The 21939-nt window shown below is 43.3% G+C and overlaps 10 protein-coding genes across 10 annotated transcripts; 5 read left to right on the top strand and 5 right to left on the bottom strand.

Annotated features, from left to right (window-relative positions):
- Positions 1-982: 982 nt before the first annotated feature.
- EAF02_000291 (uncharacterized protein) lies at positions 983-2937 on the top strand (the record flags this gene model as incomplete). Its single annotated transcript, XM_038896339.1, has 4 exons — positions 983-1016; positions 1113-1217; positions 1300-2131; positions 2178-2937. The coding sequence occupies 4 exons, from the start codon at positions 983-985 to the stop codon at positions 2935-2937; spliced, it is 1731 nt and encodes a 576-aa protein (XP_038763198.1).
- Positions 2938-3347: 410 nt separating this feature from the next.
- On the bottom strand, positions 3348-4874 carry EAF02_000290 (uncharacterized protein; the record flags this gene model as incomplete). Its single annotated transcript, XM_038896338.1, has 5 exons — positions 3348-4166; positions 4215-4285; positions 4336-4348; positions 4402-4667; positions 4766-4874. 5 exons carry the CDS (start codon positions 4872-4874, stop codon positions 3348-3350), a joined length of 1278 nt encoding a protein of 425 aa, XP_038763197.1.
- A 1011-nt stretch (positions 4875-5885) lies between these two features.
- Positions 5886-6997, bottom strand: EAF02_000289 (uncharacterized protein; the record flags this gene model as incomplete). The annotated part of the gene is made up of 5 exons (XM_038896337.1): positions 5886-6166; positions 6222-6306; positions 6371-6498; positions 6554-6676; positions 6730-6997. The coding sequence occupies 5 exons, from the start codon at positions 6995-6997 to the stop codon at positions 5970-5972; spliced, it is 801 nt and encodes a 266-aa protein (XP_038763196.1). The 3' UTR covers positions 5886-5969.
- Positions 6998-7653: 656 nt separating this feature from the next.
- EAF02_000288 (uncharacterized protein) lies at positions 7654-7844 on the top strand (the record flags this gene model as incomplete). The annotated part of the gene is made up of 2 exons (XM_038896336.1): positions 7654-7723; positions 7774-7844. The coding sequence occupies 2 exons, from the start codon at positions 7654-7656 to the stop codon at positions 7842-7844; spliced, it is 141 nt and encodes a 46-aa protein (XP_038763195.1).
- Positions 7845-8189: 345 nt separating this feature from the next.
- Positions 8190-8879, bottom strand: EAF02_000287 (uncharacterized protein; the record flags this gene model as incomplete). Its single annotated transcript, XM_038896335.1, has 2 exons — positions 8190-8462; positions 8517-8879. The coding sequence occupies 2 exons, from the start codon at positions 8877-8879 to the stop codon at positions 8190-8192; spliced, it is 636 nt and encodes a 211-aa protein (XP_038763194.1).
- Positions 8880-9325: 446 nt separating this feature from the next.
- Positions 9326-11005, bottom strand: EAF02_000286 (uncharacterized protein; the record flags this gene model as incomplete). The annotated part of the gene is made up of 4 exons (XM_038896334.1): positions 9326-10503; positions 10556-10742; positions 10797-10910; positions 10976-11005. 4 exons carry the CDS (start codon positions 11003-11005, stop codon positions 9326-9328), a joined length of 1509 nt encoding a protein of 502 aa, XP_038763193.1.
- A 387-nt stretch (positions 11006-11392) lies between these two features.
- EAF02_000285 (uncharacterized protein) lies at positions 11393-12431 on the top strand (the record flags this gene model as incomplete). The annotated part of the gene is made up of 2 exons (XM_038896333.1): positions 11393-11419; positions 11488-12431. 2 exons carry the CDS (start codon positions 11393-11395, stop codon positions 12256-12258), a joined length of 798 nt encoding a protein of 265 aa, XP_038763192.1. The 3' UTR covers positions 12259-12431.
- A 472-nt stretch (positions 12432-12903) lies between these two features.
- EAF02_000284 (uncharacterized protein) lies at positions 12904-13809 on the bottom strand (the record flags this gene model as incomplete). Its single annotated transcript, XM_038896332.1, has 1 exon — positions 12904-13809. The coding sequence occupies one exon, from the start codon at positions 13807-13809 to the stop codon at positions 12904-12906; it is 906 nt and encodes a 301-aa protein (XP_038763191.1).
- Positions 13810-17727: 3918 nt separating this feature from the next.
- On the top strand, positions 17728-18201 carry EAF02_000283 (uncharacterized protein; the record flags this gene model as incomplete). Its single annotated transcript, XM_038896331.1, has 1 exon — positions 17728-18201. One exon carries the CDS (start codon positions 17728-17730, stop codon positions 18199-18201), a length of 474 nt encoding a protein of 157 aa, XP_038763190.1.
- Positions 18202-19284: 1083 nt separating this feature from the next.
- Positions 19285-20644, top strand: EAF02_000282 (uncharacterized protein; the record flags this gene model as incomplete). The annotated part of the gene is made up of 2 exons (XM_038896330.1): positions 19285-19500; positions 19664-20644. 2 exons carry the CDS (start codon positions 19285-19287, stop codon positions 20642-20644), a joined length of 1197 nt encoding a protein of 398 aa, XP_038763189.1.
- Positions 20645-21939: the final 1295 nt, after the last annotated feature.

Here is a 21939-nt window from a genome sequence, read left to right as displayed (position 1 = left end):
TTGTTAATCGCCATCACCGCTTTCCTGGCCTCGAAGATCGAGACAGTAGATCGTGAGCGTGGGAGACATGGCAGCAACACTTGTTACAGCATCATCAAAATTCTCAATAAGTTGAATACTTTAACTTTCTTTGTGATTTATAAATTGAGCACTGCGAGATTTTCTTCTATCTCATTGTGATACCTTCGCTAGTACCTGTGTTTTCTGTGATGTGGTTTGTTGTTGCAACCTTCAACTTGTTGAAGGTTGAAGTGTCTCGAGTGTTAAGTGAGCTTAGGAGGGATGAGCTAGGACGTCTAAGTGCACCGTGCCCCTTTAATCAACCTCACAATATGTCACGTGTTATGTCTTCCCGTGTATCGCTTCACTGCCCATTGATTGTCGTGGATCGTCTTGTTATTTTGGGAATCCAAGAATATGTGAGGGTAGCACATACTCTTTGTTGTAGCATCTCGATGGCAGCTGCTTGATGTGCTTGATGGTTGAATAGAGTTCGGCCAGTTTCTAATCTTACACAACTGACACCCTTCAAAATTAAGTTCGAATTCGCCGATATGGAAAACCGGCAACATATACAACTCACTATTGGGCGATAAACTTTCACCAGGCGATTATAAGAGATACAGTGGAAGTATCTTGAGCAAGTCAAACCAGAGAGGGATGAATGTACTAAGTAGATTAGTGGGAGATGATACAATCATACAACTACTACCATTTACGTACTTATTTCGTTCCTGCCGTGTTTGTGTTTGTGTAATGTATCCTATACCTCATATGGTTAATGGCAAAAGAGGCATATACGATCAATGGGGTCACCGTTACCTACATCATCCATTCACCATCGAAACGATATATTGAGCCGTGATTTCACTCTTCTCAACTTTCTCGGTGTTCTAGTACACCCAAAACGCGTCACATCACGACATAATATCGAGTATCGAATACAAAACACCACAGATCATCTTGTCAGACATTTGGCAAGATGACTACGTTTGATATTGTTGTCATTGGCTCCGGTATGAACTACGTTATCTTCTCTTCCTTTGTCATGGAATACTTTACTTGTTGCGTCTAAAATTACGAATCGCTGACTTTCATATAATGTTCCATAGGCCTAAGTGGCTTGGCATTTGCCAGATTCTACCTTGATATTCATCCAGAAGCGGAACTAGTTATTATTGAAGAGGATAGATGCCTTGGTGGTGTTTGGAGTGAAAGTAAGTGTTGTTTATTTTCTGGCTGTTTGCCTCGCTATTCAATTTTCATTTGTATATACTGACGTTTGTGTGTAATCTCAAGGACGATCATACGATAATTTCTGGTGTCAAAGTGGCCGACGAATGTCTGGATTCTCGGATGTTCCCCTTACTGTCCCCGAAGATGCGCCTTTATACCATGATACATTCGAAGCAAAGTATGTCACCAATTATCTCGAGGAGTATGCGCATAATCATATATACAACGGAAAAAGTATCTTTTCTAGGATACATTTCTACTGCAAAGCTGTCAAGATCAATAAATCTTATGATGGATGGGAAGTCATAACAGAACTTCCAAGCCATCTCAAGGAAAAGCATCCAAGTCAACTGCCGATTACCCATGCATGTCACAAGCTTGTTGTAGCTACTGGCCGTACTTCGTATCCTAGGATACCTTCAATTGATTGGGAATCGAGTATGAGATTTGTTCGTCACCATAAAGCTTTTGGGGAATTATCACAGCAGCCATTACCTTGGGCCAGCGGTGTACTATTCTTTGCAGTTCTTGGTGGTGGCAAGTCTGCAGCAGATATGGTCTACGAGTTAGCTAAGAAAGGTCAGAACGTCAAATGGATTATTAGAGCAAGTGGCGAGGGTCCAGCTCTACTGTTTCCCGCCCCTGGCCATGGGCGCTACAAGAATTCAGTCGAAAGTTCGGCAACTAGGCTCAAAGCACTCTTTAGTCCATCTCCGTTTATGCCAAATACTTGGTGGTTCTCCATCATTCGAACCTTGATTTATGGAACTCGCACTGGGATGAACTATATGATTCAGAGAATAAGGAATGTTGATCAATATTGTCGTAATATAGCAGGATATGACAGCAGACCGGAATCTTTGGAGGGATTTAAGCTTCTTGACTTCAGTTCTTCGTGAGTCTGCCCCAATTATGCGAGAAACGAACACTGACATCATTAGTGCATTTTGGTGTACTGGACCTGTAGGACTTGTACAGCACGATGACTTTTGGGAAACGATATCTCAGAATGTTCAAGTCTACCGGAACGATGTTGTTTCTTACAAAGACAACATCATAACTTTAGACAACGGCAAGCAACTTATAGCAGATGAGTTATTATTGGGAACGGGCTGGGATCCCCAGCAACAGTGTTTTGGCGATAAAGAAGCTTATTATCTCGGTCTTCCTCACTTTAAGTCAATGGAGGGTATCAAAGAAAGATCGTTTTGGGATCAGCTCTATGAGGAGGCAGATCGTCAAGTGATCGCCAAATTTCCACTCCTTGAAAACCCTCCTCCACACCAAAAACGCGCTTCCCCTGATACAACAGTACAAAGACTATACAAAGGTATCGCGCCACTTGCAGATGATTCAATCGCGTTTCTAGGGGCTATAGATATTTCTAACTCTTTTCGCGCTGCCGAAACACAGGCGATCTGGACAACAGCATATTTCGACGGTAATATAAAACTACCTCCATTGGAACAAATGCTGGAGGAAATAGCATACATGGGGGCCTTTTCAAAACGAAGATACCCTACTCACGGTCAAAAGGGAGAATGCTTTTTCTTTGAGCTTGTTTGGTATACGGATGCGTTGCTTCATGAGGTTGGCTTGAGATCGCATCGGAAAGGATGGTGGGCTGACTTGGTGGAACCTTGTCTTGCATCGGACTTAAAAGGTATGAAGGATGAATACAAGCAGAAGTTTGGATTGTGAGCTTTCTGTTAGTCACTTAAATGATTACTCCTGGGTTCTTGGTAGATTATGGGCAGATAAATATTGCTTCTTCAGGAATTTGTGAACGATTTTTCAGATGGCTAAAAATGCCGTCTTTAACTCAAGTACATAGCACCTGGGTAGATCATCACAACCTTTAGCTTCTCTGATGGTATCTTAATTAGTTCATTTCTGGAATCAATATTTCAAATTACCGAGAAGTATACCAATTCCTCTATGTAGGGATCACTTTATGTAAATTTCACCCAACTATCTAATTAATTTCGGCTCGCTTCAGGTTCAACTCTTTGAAGATAAATAGATCCCCAAAATTTATTCGCATTGTAAGCTCTTCTGAGTAAATCATAATTATCTAACAATTGTTCCCTAGCGTCTCTCAGAATTCCATATCAGAGCTTCGGTTGAAAGCGTGGATTCGTTCTAATTCTCTCCCCATATCTCAACACTAGCAAAGCAATTGGCACGAATCCTATTGCAATGAACGCCAAGACACTGTTACCCCACCCATACCCTAAACGATCATATAAGGGATTAGCACTCAACGGGATCAAAGTTGAACAGATCGAACGGATGATGGTGCATGCTCCAGTAGCGCTCGCAGCATAGATAGTATATGTATCTACAAGATACATCTGTACTGGCAGATAGCTAAATAGAATACCGATAGCAATAACCGAACTTCCGAGAACTGGGACGATCCAATGGGTGTGATATTCAAGAGACCATCCGTACCAGAAAAATCCGACGGGGAGGAGAAATGCACCGATGAACATGGGTGGCAGACGATATTCCGGGCGCTTGTCGTTATTTCTCGCTTCCATTTTGAGCATATAACGGTCGGAAATTTGAGCAAGGGTTAGTTGGCAGAAGAGGAAGCCAAACATGAGACCGAGATATGCTAGACCGCTTTGGCCGGGTGTAAAGGAGTAGTTGTTTTGAAATACGGTGCCGAGGGTCGCGAAACATACCATTCCGTAGGCGTTGCTTAGAGCACTGTAGAAGCCTACAAAGGGAACGATAGGTGAGAGGAAGAGAAATTTGAAGGGACGGGTCCAGGCTGCTTGCAGAGTTTCTCGAGGAGTTTTGAGGGCTGTGATATTTTGACTTGCGGGTAGGCCTGTTCCCCCTTTATTTTGCTTTCGATTCAAGACTACTGGTGCATACGTTTCTCTAAGAATGACAAGAGATAGAAAGAACAGAACACCAAACTGCAGGGTTGTTAGATATCTGAAAGTGATACATCTGGGAACACTTACAGCAATCAACGTTGAGTAGAAGATCCATGTCCAACTGATGTTTTCCACGATATAACCACCGATGACAGGACCTAAGTAGATGAGTCTTTTGACCAAACTAAGAGCCAAGAAAAAAACCGACCAATAGTTGGACCCTAGAAGTAGTTAGCAAGAAAACATATCTTAATCGTATCGAAACTCTACATACCACGACAGGCCCGGTAGACATAATACTCAATGCCAATCCTCTTTGTTCCCTGGGAATAAGATCTGCCACGATTGCAGGACCCATGAGTACGAACGTGATAGCCGCAAGCCCCATGATAGCACGGAACACTACAAATAAAGGAAGACTTCTGCTCGAACCACAAACAGCTAGAGCTAGCATAAAGCCAATGTGTCCAGGATATAGTACAGTCACATGTCCGTATAATTCACTTATAGGAGCGACGAGAAGAGGTCCGAGACAGTAACCTATGGTGTAGATGAGATGGTGAGAGAGGCGATTGAACCGTTGGTAGAGTGAAAATCAGCCATTATGGAAGGGAGCGCCGGCTCGAATGCTGAGGTACATGTTGATCTGTAATATTTAGCTGCTAGATCAGAGGGATTTGGATTTTTTGCGATGATGAGCCCTACGCTATGAAGTTTGTGACGATGAGAAGGACTATAGTTGTCCATTTACGCATAGAAGACCAGTTTGTTGGATTCTGGGGATCAATTGACCAATTGGAGAGCGATGGATTATCGTTGCTGAGATCATGCTCATTCACGAGTGGCTCTGAGGCCTGCTTTTCCTTTCCAAAGAATGGAAAACATCACTGTTTGAAGGATGAAGTGAAACATCTTCCGCGCTTGTATCGTGTACCTCGCAAGGGGAGTCTGTACACGTTGTAAGTTGAGGCCCCGATGCCATTTTCACATGTAACAACTTTAAACACGGGAGCAATCTCAAAAATAAAAGCCACAGTTTGATAGATTCAAGCCCATGGAAGAATCAAGATCACAGAGAAGATTGTTGTGGGAATCCAGTTGAAGTACCTGTGGAAAACTCAAATTCGCCTTCGGGTATGACTGGTTTCCTTACGAGGCGTTCTCGTAAGTACCTAGGAACCTTTTGTACGTTTTTTGTCACAAATTCGCCTCATAAAATGATTAAATACAGGATGATAGGTGCCAAATATCTCTCGAGGTCCACATATTTTGAAAGGGAACGTTGAAATGGTAGCACAAACTATCGTCCCATTGGAGCAAGAGCGATTGTGCTCGGCAACCACAACGGGTAAGAGTGGTGGTGCCAGAAATGCTATCACAACGAGTGTCCCCGACGTAAAAGCTTAATAAAGCCGTGGATCCGGGTCGTGTATGCCGGATCAGTCTTCGTTGACATGTAGTGCATCTTGTGTGACGGCAAAATCTCGTTTTCTCGCCGTAAGGCTAATCAATGGAACACAATGTAACCCTAAGCCTGGTTAGTACGACCAGCTTGTACATTCTTTCTCTTCCGAATATTCAAGCTTTGCCTTTGTGTTTGACAGACGTGCGGATGACTTAGCCAAGACTCGTTAATCGAAGTATCTTGCTGAGGGCTTCCGGTTTATCGATGGAGTAGTACCGGCTCTGTCTAACTGAATATCCGATTTTCAAATGGCATCATGAAGATAAATCATTGCAGTCAGGTAGATGCAATGGATATATATCGTTTTGTCAAGACTAAAAATACTAACTAAATAACTCGTATACATGAGCCCAACTGAAAGTTAACACTCCCCAAGATCAATCATGAATCATCTCGGACTTTTTATAGCTCCTCCCTTTCAAGTATTCAGAAAAAACATCCCAATTAACACATTCACGTTTGGATTGTGGACTTGCATTCATATCGTGTCTTTTATTACCAGACCAATAGTAGGGAAGAGGTGCTAGATCCGGTTGACAGATCATAGAGGAACGAAGAGATTCGAGACAATGTACTGAGACTGGTTAGTCATTTGGTTTTAAATGAATATTAATTGAAGATCAACCTACATTGGTGATGTCTATCATCTGCTCGATCTTCATCCGTCCAATTGGCATAGTAATGTTCTGGGAAAAGGGACTGTCGGAGTCGTCTCTAAAGGGCAGCGCCAGGTAATAAGCATTCAATCATCGCATGATTAGTGAAAAAGAGCTCATACCAGACAGTGAAGATTATGATGAACTGTAAGAATGACAGCAAAGTTGTTGTCCTGTAAGAGTATACTCTTGTTAATGTCTAGCCTTGCAGCTTCCTCGCGGTAAAGCCTAACACCATGTCCTCGATTTGCTGGAGAAAATGAGTTTCTGAAGGTACAATTTGTGTTATAATTGAGCCTACTAACGATGTATAAGATTGTTCCATGCCCGTTCTGATTCATCGCATGGCTCTCCCATGTAAATGTTATTTGCCCAAAGATCAGATGGAGCTGTTTCGATTTCGTACCGAATCCCATCTGCAAAGGGAGCTGAAGCTCTGTTAGAATAAAAACAATTTCTGGAGAAGCAAACGTGTAGATACTCCACAATGATGGACAGTGACTTGATTTCATTTCTGGTAGTCTGAGGAAGGTATTTCGACTCGAGGAAAGTAGTGTAACCATGCCAATGAGAGTGAATGCGGCGACAATGCCGTATATCATGATCAACATGGTCCATGATCGCAATCTCCCTGAAGGTTTTAACTTGGGAGATGTATTTCCGCAATGAGGACAATTTCTATCGTCATCACCATGGCTTTTTTCCTCTGAGAGCAATCCTCTAGTATCTTCAGATGTATGAAGGATCATAACGAATGTTTGGAGGATGGATCGGATGTAAAGAGAAGATTTGGACACGATCGAAATACAGAGTGGGGGTGTAGCAGATGATAAGAGCTGATTAAGGCTCAATTGGTGGAACTTTAACGGTCATACAAAGTATTTTCGTACTAATACTAACTGCACACGAAAGTCACTTCATCGCATCTTTCACCGCATAATATCCGGAGCCCTGCGCAACTGCACATGCTTCGATATGTGGATACGGCACTCGACAGTTAACATTTGGTATGATTGATGGCGTCTAGATAGGTGCGCGTGCTTGAATCGTATCACCTCGTCATTGGGAAATCGTTCTCTATCGAATAGCAACGCGAAATGAGATTAAGATTGAATCTGTATATCCTTGCGTAGCCCTATCAGTGTGAGAGTACGAATACAATGTTATACTTTCAGATGATCGGTTGGCGTACAAATTAAATACACAGTTAAGATATCGCTTTTCAGAGTTACATGCCATTGCTGTATTCAAGATATATATCTAGAGAGTTGCCAAGTAAAATGCTTCGCTAAAATCAAAAGCATAGTCTTTCCTTCTCGGCAAGAAGATCTCACAGCATCAAAAAACGTCCTCGAAGCGTCAGCCGAACCTCGAAAATTGAAAATCGACTTATACATTCTTCGTTATGCGTTTCCAAACTTTCCTCCTCGCAGTTTCTCTTATTGGCACGGCCATGACTATGGCTATTAGCCCCAGTAAGCTACCCACTAAGCATTATTCCACTGCAAAACTCACATAGAAATAGGGATTGAGACAAACTCTGACCTTGCTGCAGAGGGTGCACTTGAGGCACAGCCTAATCGTAATGATTGGTGATGGTTTTCGAGCTTCGAGGTCCGAATGAAGATTCGGTGGACGGAAGATACGTGGAAGGGGGGGCCAATGCTAGGGCAATTTGCGTGATGATAACCCGAATATGAGATGCCACGGCTTTAAATGTCCCTCTTCTATGTGGAATTCGGTCAGAGGATAGACTGATTTGTGAGCTGCGGTCCGACCGATTTGAATGAATAGATTGGCCATTGGAAATGTTTTGCGTGCCAACATCATCTCCTTCTCTTTATTGACGAATACCCATGTAAAATATGATGTTTGGGGGTTGCAGTCTGGAACGAACACTGCCATATTCGCCCACGAATCTGTCTCTATGTCGAGGTTGAATTACAGCATGGCTTTCGTTCTCTTAGGGTGTTCTTTCTCCCAAATCGAAGCTATTTTCGCTTCCATTTCTGATCGTTGCTTCAGAGCTTCATATAAATCCTTGTACACACCGCCAATTTCAAGAAGATTGGCTGGTACACCTCGATCATAATCAAAAAACACTATGCATATTTTGAAATCTGCAACAATAACTTGCTGGTTCAAAGACCAGACGGAGGTAATACCAAAGTAACGATCTGGGAATACCTCAGTGATATGATTCGCGACAATAAGCTAGTTCGTTTCGTGAGCCCAAATTCAACAGCATCTCACACAAAAAACTCATACCGAATCTGGGAATTTCACAGGCCTTTTGAAATTAACTGTATAGTTCTTGACAACAGGTCCAACGCCGCGGACCTTGAGCATATCCTGAAATTTCTCTTTGCCCAAATACGGTTCGAATGATTGGAATTCGCGAAATGCGCATTGGTTCACATAATGCACGTAAGCTGCGTTCTTCACGTGCTGGAATGGATCGTGATCATCGGCCCAAGTCACTCCACATTCAACCATGGTTGCCGGATTGTATCCCATTGCGATGGCTTCTTCGATCGCTTTCTTACGAAGAGGTGCGTAAGCAGAACCGCCATCGGGACTTTGATAGGAGGAAGACTCTAGAGCGGAGCCGAATTTCGTAACTGAAGCCATCGTCAAAAATGGAATATGTTTAAAACTCTCAAAAGGTTCAGATAAATTTGAGCTTCTATAGGTGGGCGTTCCTCATAACAATGTTTGGAAATGCTAATGATCGAAAAATCATCGATGAGTGGAAGGCTTTTCTTTGTATTCGTAGAATTCGAATTGTCTAATCGGCGTCCCACTATCAATTCTTGAATGGCAGGGATTTTCGAAGCAACGTGGCGGCGGCAGCACCCGGAACCACAGCTAAAACACAGACATTATAGGGGCCCCACAACAAAAAAGCACAGTAAACCGATCTAAAGTCGTGAATGTCTTCCTATTTTCTATCCAGTTAGCTGGCTAAAGCTATTGGTACGTAGCATACTGTACATTTATACAACCCAAGCTCCATTTTCGCCTTTTTATGGTATATGCCCTGCCTCATCTACTCCTACTCCGCGAAACTTCATAAATCATAGAAAGTTGATGCCTACTCCGAATTGGAGGCCCTTTCTAGTTTCCTCTCCTTTTCTAACAACGATGGGTAGGCCAAAGTTTAATTCAAATCGTGCCACGGGGTGTGCATACACCATTCCTATTCCGACAGCCAAGCTTGGGATCTCCTTGCCGAGTTCTGCGACTGTGCCGTATACGCTCTCACTTGCATTCTTTTCCGAGTTTTTAAGTGCAAGGAGACGGCCGGCATTGGCGAATAACTGGAGGCGCAGTGGGGTTGACACGTCGAGGCGGGGAAATGGGAGAAGAAGGTTAATAGATGAAGCTGCGTAGACGTCACCTCCAACTGCATCTTGTCTGTCTCGAGGTCCAAGACCGCCAATCTTAAATCCACGAACATCCGTCGGTCCCCCGAGTTGGAATCTATCGTTTATGCGTGATGGCTTGGCTGCAGTACCGAATCCAACGCCTAGCGGATACAACATTCCTGCTCTGATACCAGCGGTCAAGCTTGCACCAGATATCCCAGGAACTTTGACAGCCCCACTAGATTCGACTTCCGATTTCCAGAATCCCACATCTCCTTTTAGTGGTCCCCAACCTGCAATTTCAGATGTTGACTTTAAAAGGTATCCTTGGTTTGGTAGTATAGGGTGATTCCGTTCGTCTTTAAGCCAGATATGTGAGATACTGCTCTTGACTGTATCTCCTGCATCGTTGCGTACCGTAGGTGACGCATTTCCAGCCAAGCCCGTCACTTGTCTCCATACTCCACTGTATCCAATTTGATGTGTGCTGCCACCGCCTGAAGCCCAACTATATTTTATACCCCCGCCCTTGAGGACTTCTTCGTGACTTGCCCACGGCTTACTAGTCGCGCTCGACAAAACATCTACAGCTACTCTTTTATCGGGATCACTCAAAATTGGAGCCTCGAATGTAGCTTGATACGCAGAACGAGTTCGAGTACCAGTAGCAGCGTTGAAATTCAAGGTCTCGGCACCCCCGAATATGTTACGCCATTGGGCATTTCCATAGGCTGAGCCTTCCGCATTGCCAAGATCAGTGCCAGTTTTCAGTGTAATAACGCCTCGCTCTCGTGCACGAATGTATATATCGATATCGGAAGGAGTAGAAGAGGGGTCAGTAGGGTCAGGTTTATCAATGAACATCGAGATGTCATCGTGGAAAATGCCTAAGACGGAGTAAGTATAATGTTGATTAGATCATAGTGAGGAGTATCGTACCATGTCGACGGAGTTTGTTTGTAGCTGTACTGAGTTCCTGCAATGCTTCCGACAATGTATATGGTCCATCTCTGTTTGCACTAAGCAGAGGATCGAATATTCCGTCGAGGAATGACCTCCTTGTGTGCGAGGGGCCAAGGAGTCTAATCGAGGAGATTGTGACCGGTTTTGTGGAATTATTGCCAATCTATTCCGTGAGCCCATGAAAACATAAACTCTCGAAGCTACTACATGTACATACCAGCTCTCCATTTCTCTGTGCAGCCTCTAAAGCATATCCCATATGCTTCTCTGCTATAGCTTTCTCCAGCTCCTCTTGTGACTTGGGATCGGTTTTTAGGAGACTCTCGACAAGCTGCAACCAAATACATTAGCAACTTCACTGTACTAAAATGCTCCGAACTGTAGAAATAAACTCACAGCCCCCTTTGGCCCATTTGGCGAAGTCATATCGTATAAGTCTACCCAGAATTATTCCAGGTTCTCTGATTCTCAATCATACAGCGGGGAGGCTTTAGTTCAAACACCTTCGATGACTAAGCAGGAAACTAATAATAGGTCTATTGCACTTCCTGCATCATTGAATCATCCCTAATAAAACCCAAAGCATTCCATGTGAATCTTCTGTTACGAACAACCTACAACTCGCACATTCTAATTGACTTTTTGACAACTCAAAGAGACATTTTGGTTCTGACTGGATTTATTATCCCAACCAAAGAAAATCATCCATCAGACATACTCAAGAACCTTGCGTCAGATCCCCGAACATCTTGTATCCTCACACGCAGCGCAACAAGGCCAGCGTATCCTCAAAGTTTCAAGTGCGACGATAAAATGGCAAGTCGAGCTGCCAACAAACGGGTATGTAAATCAACATGTACATGGCAGTCTGCTTTCATCTGTTTTATGATTAACATATACTGATATAGTTAACCCGTGAATACAAAACTATCTCCGAAAATCCTCCTCCATACATCGAAGCCCATCCCTCCGAATCTAATATCCTCGAATGGCATTACATCCTCACCGGACCTCCCGATACTCCCTATCATGGTGGACAATACTGGGGTACCCTTCTGTTCCCTCCCAACTATCCATTTGCGCCTCCCTCGATTAAAATGCACACGCCATCCGGGCGTTTCCAACCCTCCACTCGTCTTTGTCTATCGATCAGCGATTTCCATCCTAAGAGTTTCAATCCCGCGTGGGAAGTGAGCACAATATTGATAGGTCTATTAAGTTTTATGACAAGTGAAGAAATGACAACAGGTTCGGTAAACGCATCTAAATCGGAAAGAAAATGGGCTGCGAGTAGGACGAGATGGTGGAATAGCACCGGAGGAGGAAGTTACAAGAAAGACGGAACACAGAAGGGCAATATCAAGGCCGGAGACGGAGGCGCAAAGTTTAGAAGTGAATGGGAAGAGTTGGATAAGGAGAACTGGAAGTGGATGAAAGAGAGGGGAGTCGATATTGTGACTGGAAATGAGGAAAAGAAAGATGAGGAGGAGAAAGGAAGGGACTGCAGCGGAATTGCGATGAAGAGACCAGGAGGTAGTCAAGCTGTTGTGGGAGCTGTGGTAGAAGGTGGCAGAGAGGGAAGAAGTTGGTTACAAACGCATAAATACTGGATTGCCGGTGGAGTGATTTTCACGTATGTCATGATTGCAAGATTGCTATCAGAAGGGCATGAGCTATAGATGTGTACATGGATCGGTTTCTAAGCATGGAGTTCAGGATGGGATATGGTTTGTACAACAGATCAGCGTCTCAATACTTTTTTTTGGAGGTAGAGAAAGCGTTGATGGAGATTATTTTCGATTGGGAACAGGAATAGTCATATTTTCAATATAACACCCCCTTTCATTACTGGCAAGATGTTGTGCTCTTATTGTAAATCAAACCTTGCCTGCAGTATGATTTTTTGGACACGAAGTTGTTGAAATTTGATATTTTTGAACATCTTGATGTTACCATTCTCTCATCTCCTCAGGGAGTGACTACAGTCTTATATCTTCCCAACAATACCTAGGTATGTGCTACTATTGTCTCAACTGTTCTTGTATCCTCTTGGGACCATTTATTCTCCTAGACACCGAAAATGCCATCTTTCCATATGAATGCTGTGATCTCCTCTTTGTATCTCTGCCGTCAACCAAATCCCAAGAATTTAAATCAATTCCAATATGCAATATCAAAAAAACTGCCACCAAGCTCAAAAACGACATCCTTATATAAGGGGGTATCAAGAACAAATGAAAGATAGCGAACTATAACAACGTAGCCCAGTGCTCCTGTCGCTCCGTGAATGCAATCCCACAGAAAACCACAATTTCCTCTCCGGTTCAACGTCTAATAAAAGAACTCCACCTCCTTCTGTGTTCCTTTACTGACTGGGCTCTATCCTTGATCCTTTCCCCTTTCATCTCATTCTCAACCTCGTCTTCCATGACTAGTCGATATCTCCTCACGCTCCCTGCGTCATCATCTCCTTCTCGCATATCCTCTTGACAGAATCTATTTCCTCTCTTCTCGGCGGGCAAGAAACAATCGGGTATACATCGTGTTACAAATCCCCGAATTCCTTTACTTGCTGCATCAATGGCTGCGTACTCTAATCTTCGGGTCTGGTCCGAAGTCCAGTAATGGATTGTAGCTGGTGGGGGTGGCGCCACAGTTGAAGTCGGGTTAGATGTTTCTTGGGGTAGGTCATCGGAGAGTGAGGGGAAGTGAAAATATTGGTATTGTGGTGGCGTTGATAACGTTTGGCTGTGGTGGTGCCTAGAGACATTGGGGCGTGAGTGAGAAGTGGAGGTACGGGGAGATTTTGGACAGCGTTTTGGTGTTGACCGGCTGGTTGCACTGGAGGCTGAGGAGGAGGTGCTGGAGGAATCCTTTGAACGCGAAGATGATTTTCGGGACGCATTCAATGAGGGCCGAGGATTATGGGAAGATGATTTTGAGCTAGGTCGTGATGACGTTCGCATGTGACTGGGTATGTAGGAAACATTTTCTGCGTAACCTGAGTCTTGACGGTTCATCTTGGTAGGGCAAAATTCTCGAGGAGAAGATATGGTGTGTGGAAGAGCACGGGATGAAGGTGATTGAGGAATTTGTTGCTTGAGCTCGATTGGTGTCGGGTGTGCTAGTGCTGAATAAAAGACTGAAGCATCAGAGTTTATACTTGAATGACTCCTATTGCTCCAATTGGTAGTCAAGGGGGAAAGCTTCCGGTGGGTTCTGGAAGACATGTCTGAGATTGAAGCGAGGTTGGATCGAAATTGTAATGACGATTTGGTGCAAGTGCGAATCGTGACTTCTTGATTTCGCTCGGGGTGTATAGCCGTCCTGTAGTTCTCAATCTTCTCGTAGATTGCAATTTAAGAACCACCTGTTGCCAGATATGCTCGCTAAGTTGGTTTGAAATCTTTGTAGAATTCCTGGGAGCGGAGTTTCTGTGGATATGAAAGTAATTCTGCGGTGGGTACGTCAAGTAGATGTACGCATATGGAAGAACCACGGGCAGTACCCCAATGGTTCTCCAAATATTACCCAAAGAATGATGTAAGTAAAGTCTGAGATTTCCCCAGTGGCTTTCCTCTAACTGTATGTACCAAGCCCACTACTCGATAGATTCGAACCTTGGAGTTCTAAGATAGTTCGTTAGATCTTCTTCCACCGCTTGGTTTGTTGAGCCGGTACTAAAATCGTCTAGTGGAGCGATGGAAGATTGATCCAGAACAATTTCTAAAATTCGGTGTAAATGAGATTGGATGTTCGTTGGCAATCAATAAAGCCCATGCCCCTCCTAGTCCTCGTTAATGCTTCTTGCTCCGCATTAGTTGACCACAACCCCACTCTCTTCCTATCTTAGCGTACTAGGTATCTTGAGCTTTTGCTGACGATGAGAACGGCGAGAGAAGTTGAAGATCTAAATTGATCACACGGAGGGTGGCTTGATTCTAGAGAAACCTGTGCTATAGTACTTGCTCCAAGATGGATGATCGGTTCAAGAAAGGAAGAAGATTTGGCGGAAATCTTTGGGTTAAAATTCAATATATTTCGCACTATCGAGAAACCCTGGGGAGGAACTCTGCCCGAGCCGATTGTCCAATTGTTTCTCGCCAATGCCCACTTGCAGTTGATTAGAAAGTGTCTTTACTTTTTCATGTAATAGTGGATATAATCAACACAAATCCAAAGATTGGATTCGCTGTGTCGATAGACCGCTACTGCACAGACAGAATCGCGCTATCTGCAAAGCGCGTTCGGGTGACAGATTGTTTAAGCCGATGTCGCCCAATAATCAGTATTTGTGGAAAATGGCTTTGGCGATGATTTGAGATTGTAAAGAGATTCTTATGACGATGAAAATGGCGTTCGACGCCGAACAAAGTGGCTAAATGATGATAGAATGAGAATAATTATCTGGGCAAAGAACAAATGCTGGAATGATATAACGCAATATAAGATATAATCACAATTGCGAAAGGATATGTGATCAATGAATGCTTCTGGCATTTGAATGACATATCGGCATTAGATATAAGTCAATCATCCCTATGCATATTTTCGCATATGAATCTTTGCCAGTCTCTTGAGTCTTGACTCACCAATAACCTCGTGGCAGTCTACACCAAGTGAAACTCCAGATTTCCTTTTTAAGAATTTGGCGCTCCACCTCGGTATGTATTTCTGTCGCACTGGAATCACACGCGCTTGTTCGTCTCACTCCATGGCCCAATCATGACTATGGGTCAGATATTCGGCGCTGAAACTCAACTTTTCACTTGTCCATGAAGTTCAATTGTTCAACATACCAACTCGTTCCAGGTTTCCCTTTCAAAAAAGAATTGAAGCGCCTGGGGGTTGTGCCTGCCTCACCGCCAATCTTCATCTTGAATGGTCACGCCGCGGGTGTGTATCCGTCCCTGGCTCTCTGTCTCCCTCCCTACGGAGATGACAGCGGGTCCACGAGTCGGAATGTTTTAAGCCGGGGAACACAGAACTTCAAAAACAGATGAAAAGAATGTTGAGAAATGAGGACTTCTAATCTCCTATTCCATGTAACTCATATTGATGATTGTACTTATCTTGAAATCTGTACACGTGTATTGAAGCGGTGTGTGTAGCAACAGAAGTATCATCTGAGTTTGGAGAAGAGCACCTACATCTATGTTTGCCCACCCAAGCCATAAGCGTCGTATCACGTTTATTGTGTCCATATCCATATCCGTATCCAAACCTATACCGTAACAATTGAGAGCAACGCAGTACAAGCCATCATACCAGGTAGACAGGTGCATTTAGAACCATAATAAATCGTCTCACAACAATCAGCATAGAAAAGATCATCCTTCAAGCAACCAAAAAAAGAAAAGTAAGGAACAATTTTAATAGTCACACGTGACCTGGAAAGACCCTTCATCATTTCCTCTCGAGACTTTCCATTGCCAGAGCTCTTCTGCAAAACAAGGCAGACTGCCACAATTGAATCTTCGATTATCCTCGACCTCGAGGGCCATTCCTACAGACAAAACCGAAATCTATTCAGAGGGGAATCGCTCGAGTCTTAAAGACTGCAATTGGAGCAAGATGACGGCATCCTGGCGTTAAAAATATCCACCTTTTCAATGTGAAGACGAGACGCTCACTCAAGCTTTTCGACTTGATGAAAGTCAAACGTCAACTACTGCAATTGTATACTGGATGAATTCACAAGACTTTATTTCATCCTTCTAACACCTGTTACAATGCAACCGCAATCTGATCATCAAGTATGGTCGAATTGGCCCTGTATAGTTTCTATGATCTGTCGCTCTTTACAAATCACCAACACCATCGCCACATGAATGCCTCCCACTTTCAGCGTCTGCAATCAGTTTGATGAGTTCGATCTGATATAGGTCTCTTATCGGGACAAGGCTGCATTCTTGTCTCGGGTACTATTTCGAGCAGTCGATTCAATCTGGATTTTGAGGCTCGTTTCCATCATAAACCTTATTCCACGTTCTTCTGAAACACTTTGTAGCCTTTCTCATAATCCAAGCCATTTATTTAGCCTATCAAGTCTCGAGTCACTTCTTCACTTATCAAAGCGTGCAGGAAGGATGCCTTACCTTGTGTCGATCATCACCTTGATAATACTTCTCACTTCATACAATTTACAACGGGGTTATTGCCTTGTATTGACCACGGGCACCCATCTGCGAAGCAAGCCGAAACGTATTGTCTCATCCTTCGCCATTGATTTGTGAAAGAGAGGGCCGGCATATAACTTCTTAGCATCTGCTGGACTAAGAAAAGCTATGCGTGCATCGTTACAGCCTGCACATTTCACGAATCATCCATCCTTTTGCGACCGCTCTAGGCCTTGTATAGTACTCTCTTTACTTGATGAAATCCTAGGATAGTAAATCCTGTAGTCGAAAGATCTACAAGCTTTTTCCCTTTGAATTATCTTTTTCCAACATTCAATGCTCTACAATACTTGCAGATTCACAGCTACGCTGCGCACAAATATAATAGTTTATAGAATCTTGAAAGAGTAGTTCATTTTCAAGTACCAAAATATGTGACTACCTACTGCTCAGCAAACAAACTCATGCATCGTGTTTACCAGTACACAGACGACTAGTTGGTCAATCTGATGAGGTATTCGAATTAGCTGCTGATAATAGAATCCTACCTTAATCTTCGACTCGCTGAAGTAATTTTGCGACCTCCTCATTCAAAGCACCTCGATTGGCTTTAAATCATGTGATTTATGGGGCGACATTATTGCTTACAAGATGTCGGCGCCTATTTTTAGAGATTATCTATTCGATCGTCGAATACCATGCCGTTTTTTAGGTAAGTGACTTGGGGATAGCACCTCCTTGGCATTTCGACCGTCTTTACCACCCCTAGAGAATTCGCGCCAGGATTGGGACCTTTAGATAGACTTGACTGCCTTTGCTAGGATTGGGAGTACTAACCACAATGCTACCTGCAAAGAAGCAGTTCAATCTGATGTGCTGTTATATATGAGAGACTCTTACTTTCCCTTAGCTGCATTCAATTTCATTCTCATCTATACCAGCACTCATCTCATTGTCGACATTAGCCTCAGAGTTCGAAACCGTATTATATTTCACAATTGTGCTCTCAACTCTCAGCTTAAATTGAAAATGTCTTTCAATGTCTACATGGTCGACTTCCTTGGTATCTCACGAGGTATCTTCGTTCAAACCGATGAACAAGGAAGCGACAGCGGTCATCTCTATCAAGTAATCGGCGACATGCAAAACGGCATGATCCATTCCCACAAAGAGATCAAACGTCCGAACAATGCCGGCAGATTCATCGGCACGGTATCGGTATCTCAATACTCGCAAGTTCGCGCCATCTGCGATTCCATCACTGCAGGACCACCGAAAATTGATCCCGCAAATTCTCTTCGCCATTATCAAGAATGGACCAATAGTGTGGTAGAACTACTTTTTGCTAGGGGAGTCTTGCAAAGACCCAACCCTCTTTCGATGTCTACACACTTACAGAATGCCTCGAGGAGAGTAGACCAATGCTGCTCGCCAATATACGATAACCGTAGCTTTGACTGGATAAGCGCGAGTCGATTACAGGCTCCTGGGATGGCAATGTGACTAGAAGATTGGGAAGTTTGGCTTGATTTGTCATTTGGCAAACGGAGTTTGGGTCCTGCGGGTCATAGGCAGAGGAAAATAACATGGGATATTTGGAGGCGTTGGAGGTGTCTTGGAGCTCAGTTGCAGCAACAGGCTTGCTGTCGCGATGTGATTTGTAGAACATTCGTTCGTTTACTGGATTTTCATCATTATAATACATTCTCTTATGAATCATTTGCATTCACTATGACCCTAAAAGTTTGCCGAACAATTTACCTGCTTGAATTTGCCTCCACATTTCGCTTCATAAAAATCGAATGATCTGTCTTGAATCCTAGGAGTTTCAGGTTGTACAACATTGACACCTTTCTTGTGCCGGGGAGATCATGTTTGAAGATTGTTGAACTTCTTGAAGCATCTCGCCATAATCGACGTTCTTCCAAGTCTTCCCATATCTAGATACCAAACTATAAGGAGCCAATACTCGTAGTTAGTTGCTTATTGCCGATTGTAACCCAGAGTTCAAGCACCTATAACTTATTTTTTGTCCACAACTCAAGGTCCTGGCCAACTGTCTCGGTCAATTTTGAGGTCATCGTTTCTTGTCCAATCTGATTGTAGAGTTTTGAACTATGTTGGTTTTCCCTTAGATCTCATGTCAAGAGCTTTCCCCGTGAATCTGTACTGGGCGGTCATTCATCAGGTCGGACCAGGAAAAGTTTTCCACGCCATCTGGTAACGAGGTCGATTCAACAGCCTATATGGCATAGTATCGCCCTTTATTGGTTTCTTTTTCTCCTAACAATAATAATCTTTGGGCGAGAATGACTCTAAGATTGAAAAAAAAACAAGAAAAACTCGACCTACATGTCGTTGTACGCGACATATTGGTTTTCGGCCAAAGATAATAAGATCCTTGCCACCAGGTGCCTACCAAAACACATTTTTTTCTTGGCCATCTAGCACACATTCTTACAGTTTTACTTCTCGTGGTCCTACAGACTCGTAACTTTCTTTGATTTACACTTGAGAAATACGGATCTTCTCTCGTCAAGGCTTAATTGATATCGATTCCCTTGTTGTAGTAAGATCTTTTTAATAATGCGTCGAACACATTACATTTTGTGGGGAAATGCATGCGAAATTCTCTCTAACGTCATTTTTCAGGCTCTCACCTTAGACATCACACCTAAAAAGGGGATAAAAAAAGCAGTCATGCATAAATGTAATCATTTTCAGTATTTCTCCCGCTCAACTGAGCCGCCAGAGATTATTCGACGTCATCATCGAAACCTGCCAGGCCGCGCTGTGCAGATCGTAAGTTTCTCACACTCCACTACATCTAACTTCTTCCAAACCTTAAGCTCACTTGGATGCAGCCTTCAGGGCGGCTTTACACTTCAAATTGTCGCATTGGATTCTATTTCCTCCTCCACTATGCTACTGTTGGTAGAAGATTACTAACTTCCGAACCTCACAGGGTCGTATCCGTAAAGGTGACCACTACCGTCGCTTCAAAGAAATCGTTGCCGAAGTAGAAAGAAAAAAGCCCAGGAAATGTAAAGAGAAGCATCTGTACTGGATAAGTCAAATTATCTCCAAATGCTGTAAAAACATGGGTCGCGACGGTAAACCCGATCCTATAATCGAATGGCCGAAAAGTTCCGCATTGCTCGAAGAATATTTGTTCCTCCGCAAAACATTTCCCGATGCAGCGGACTTCCCATACCGAAAAATGGGACCCGAACAGTCTTCTAAGGTGGTGAAGGCCGCACGTAAAAGTAGGAATTTTGTCAAAAAAGCGGCAAATATATTGAATATTTACACACCGGGAGATGATAAGAATGGGCAAAAAGGTCCGTTTGACCACGATGGAAATATCATTCAACCTGAACCCATGACACTCCACAACGACGCATCTAGAAAAGCAAAAGCTGCCGAAGAAGCTGCGAAAAAGGCAGCCGAGGAATCAGACAAGAAACTGGAAAGACTGCTAAACCGAAATCGATATAAAACCGAACGAGACGAGAAGAAGCATCGCATCAAAGACAAAAACCCGGAAAATCCTTACGCACCAGAAAGAAAAGAAGACGAAGAAAGTATTGTCACAGATAGCGATTTTGTAGGTAACTATCGAGAGAGAAATGAAGCAGATAATGATCCACCTCCTGAGAAAAAGCCAAGGGTTCATCATCGTCATCGCGAATATGTGCGAGATGGTTATGGAAGTGTGGCTTCTTATCACTCCGATTCAGATTCATACTCAGGTATAAGCTCTATGTATGCGCCATCCGTAAGAAGAATCTATGATAAGAGGAGCGGGCATCATGGGAGACATCGGAGGCATGGAAGTGGACATCATTATCGCCCGGCTCATTATGATAGTGACGTTAGTAGTGATACGGGGAGACCGCCGAGCGTTTATAGCTATCCTCCGCCGCATCATGGGGGTTTTAGGTAGGTACGGGTAGCCAGTTATTTGGTTCTTGACGTTTTAACGAGAGGGTTATAATGTGTTTGGATACTTAGTATATCACGGGGATTTTCAATGTGCCATAGATGTAGCTGTGAGTTTTGATAGTTGAATACGGCATCTTTTGGCAAAGGGAATAAAAGTCATACAGTTCAGAGCTTGAGAGTGGTTAATTGTAAGAGAAGCTTGCTTATTATTCGTTTGGTATCTAATAATCAGTTTGAACTCTGTATTCACTTAGATCTTCAGGGGCCATTTTCGCTGTTCTCTTTAGCGATTCCTTCCATGTTTCCTAAAGCCATTCATTAAGAAAAAAAAATGGTGTCTATTTACATATGATCCTGGTCGTATAAAATGTTTTGAGTAATTGTCTCAACGCTTCTTTTCGTTGCGAGCAGCCAACTTCAAAAGAATAGTCAACATTGTTTCCCACACCTCGTGAGATACCGCTCCAACCCCCTCCAAAAACGAGGCGTAAAAATATTTGTCAATCAACCAAAATTTCATGTAGAGCCCATAACATAGTGCCCATGCCTCAGACCAACCTTTTACCAAATCCCAGCCATAGAGAATCAGACTACACTTCTATATTGAGATTTATCTGATCGTTATGGTGTACCTGATGGCATTGACATGTAAAGTCACCGCTGCACTGACAGCAAGCTCTGATCACCAGTTCGGTCCGAGCGATGGGAAAGGATCGAACGATTTAAACGAGATAATAGGGACTGCGATGTCTCATCACATTGATGCTGTGCGCTGATTGTCTATCCACTGACTTGCACGTGTAAAATTGATGAACATGAACTGAAGTATTCGAACTAAAGTCTCCTAGCATGTTATGCGTTGTCTTGATCTTCCTGTAATATCGTTAACATTGTTCACTTCCGTAGAAATCCGCATTATCCAATACAAAGCCTAGCATTCGACCAAAAGATACCTCGGACGAAAAGATCGGTTGTATTTCCCTATTGTGTAAGCCGACCGCTATTGAAATCCAGCTTTGTCATTCAGGAATCCGAATCCTTCTGGATCGCAGGGTGTTAACCTGGTGGGGATCAGAGTGTTCGGACGAACTAAATGGTGCTAGCCAATAGTCCTATCGCAGTTCCGATCTAGCTAACTTATCTATATCTCCGAGAACTCAAATTTCATTGGTAGCCACGAGTTAGAGACGAACGACAAGGTCATACGGAGTAGACATATCTCTAGGCACATCAAAAAAATGTATGCATAGGGTGTGATTAGTTCTGAACTAAAATTGGCAGTTTAGCCGATTACCG

The sequence above is a fragment of the Botrytis sinoallii genome (assembly GCF_014898435.1).
Source record: "Botrytis sinoallii strain Bc 23 chromosome Unknown BSIN_001, whole genome shotgun sequence".
Taxonomy (NCBI): domain Eukaryota; kingdom Fungi; phylum Ascomycota; class Leotiomycetes; order Helotiales; family Sclerotiniaceae; genus Botrytis; species Botrytis sinoallii.
Note: the sequence above shows the minus strand (reverse complement) of the source record. Positions and strands in the feature narration are given on the sequence as shown.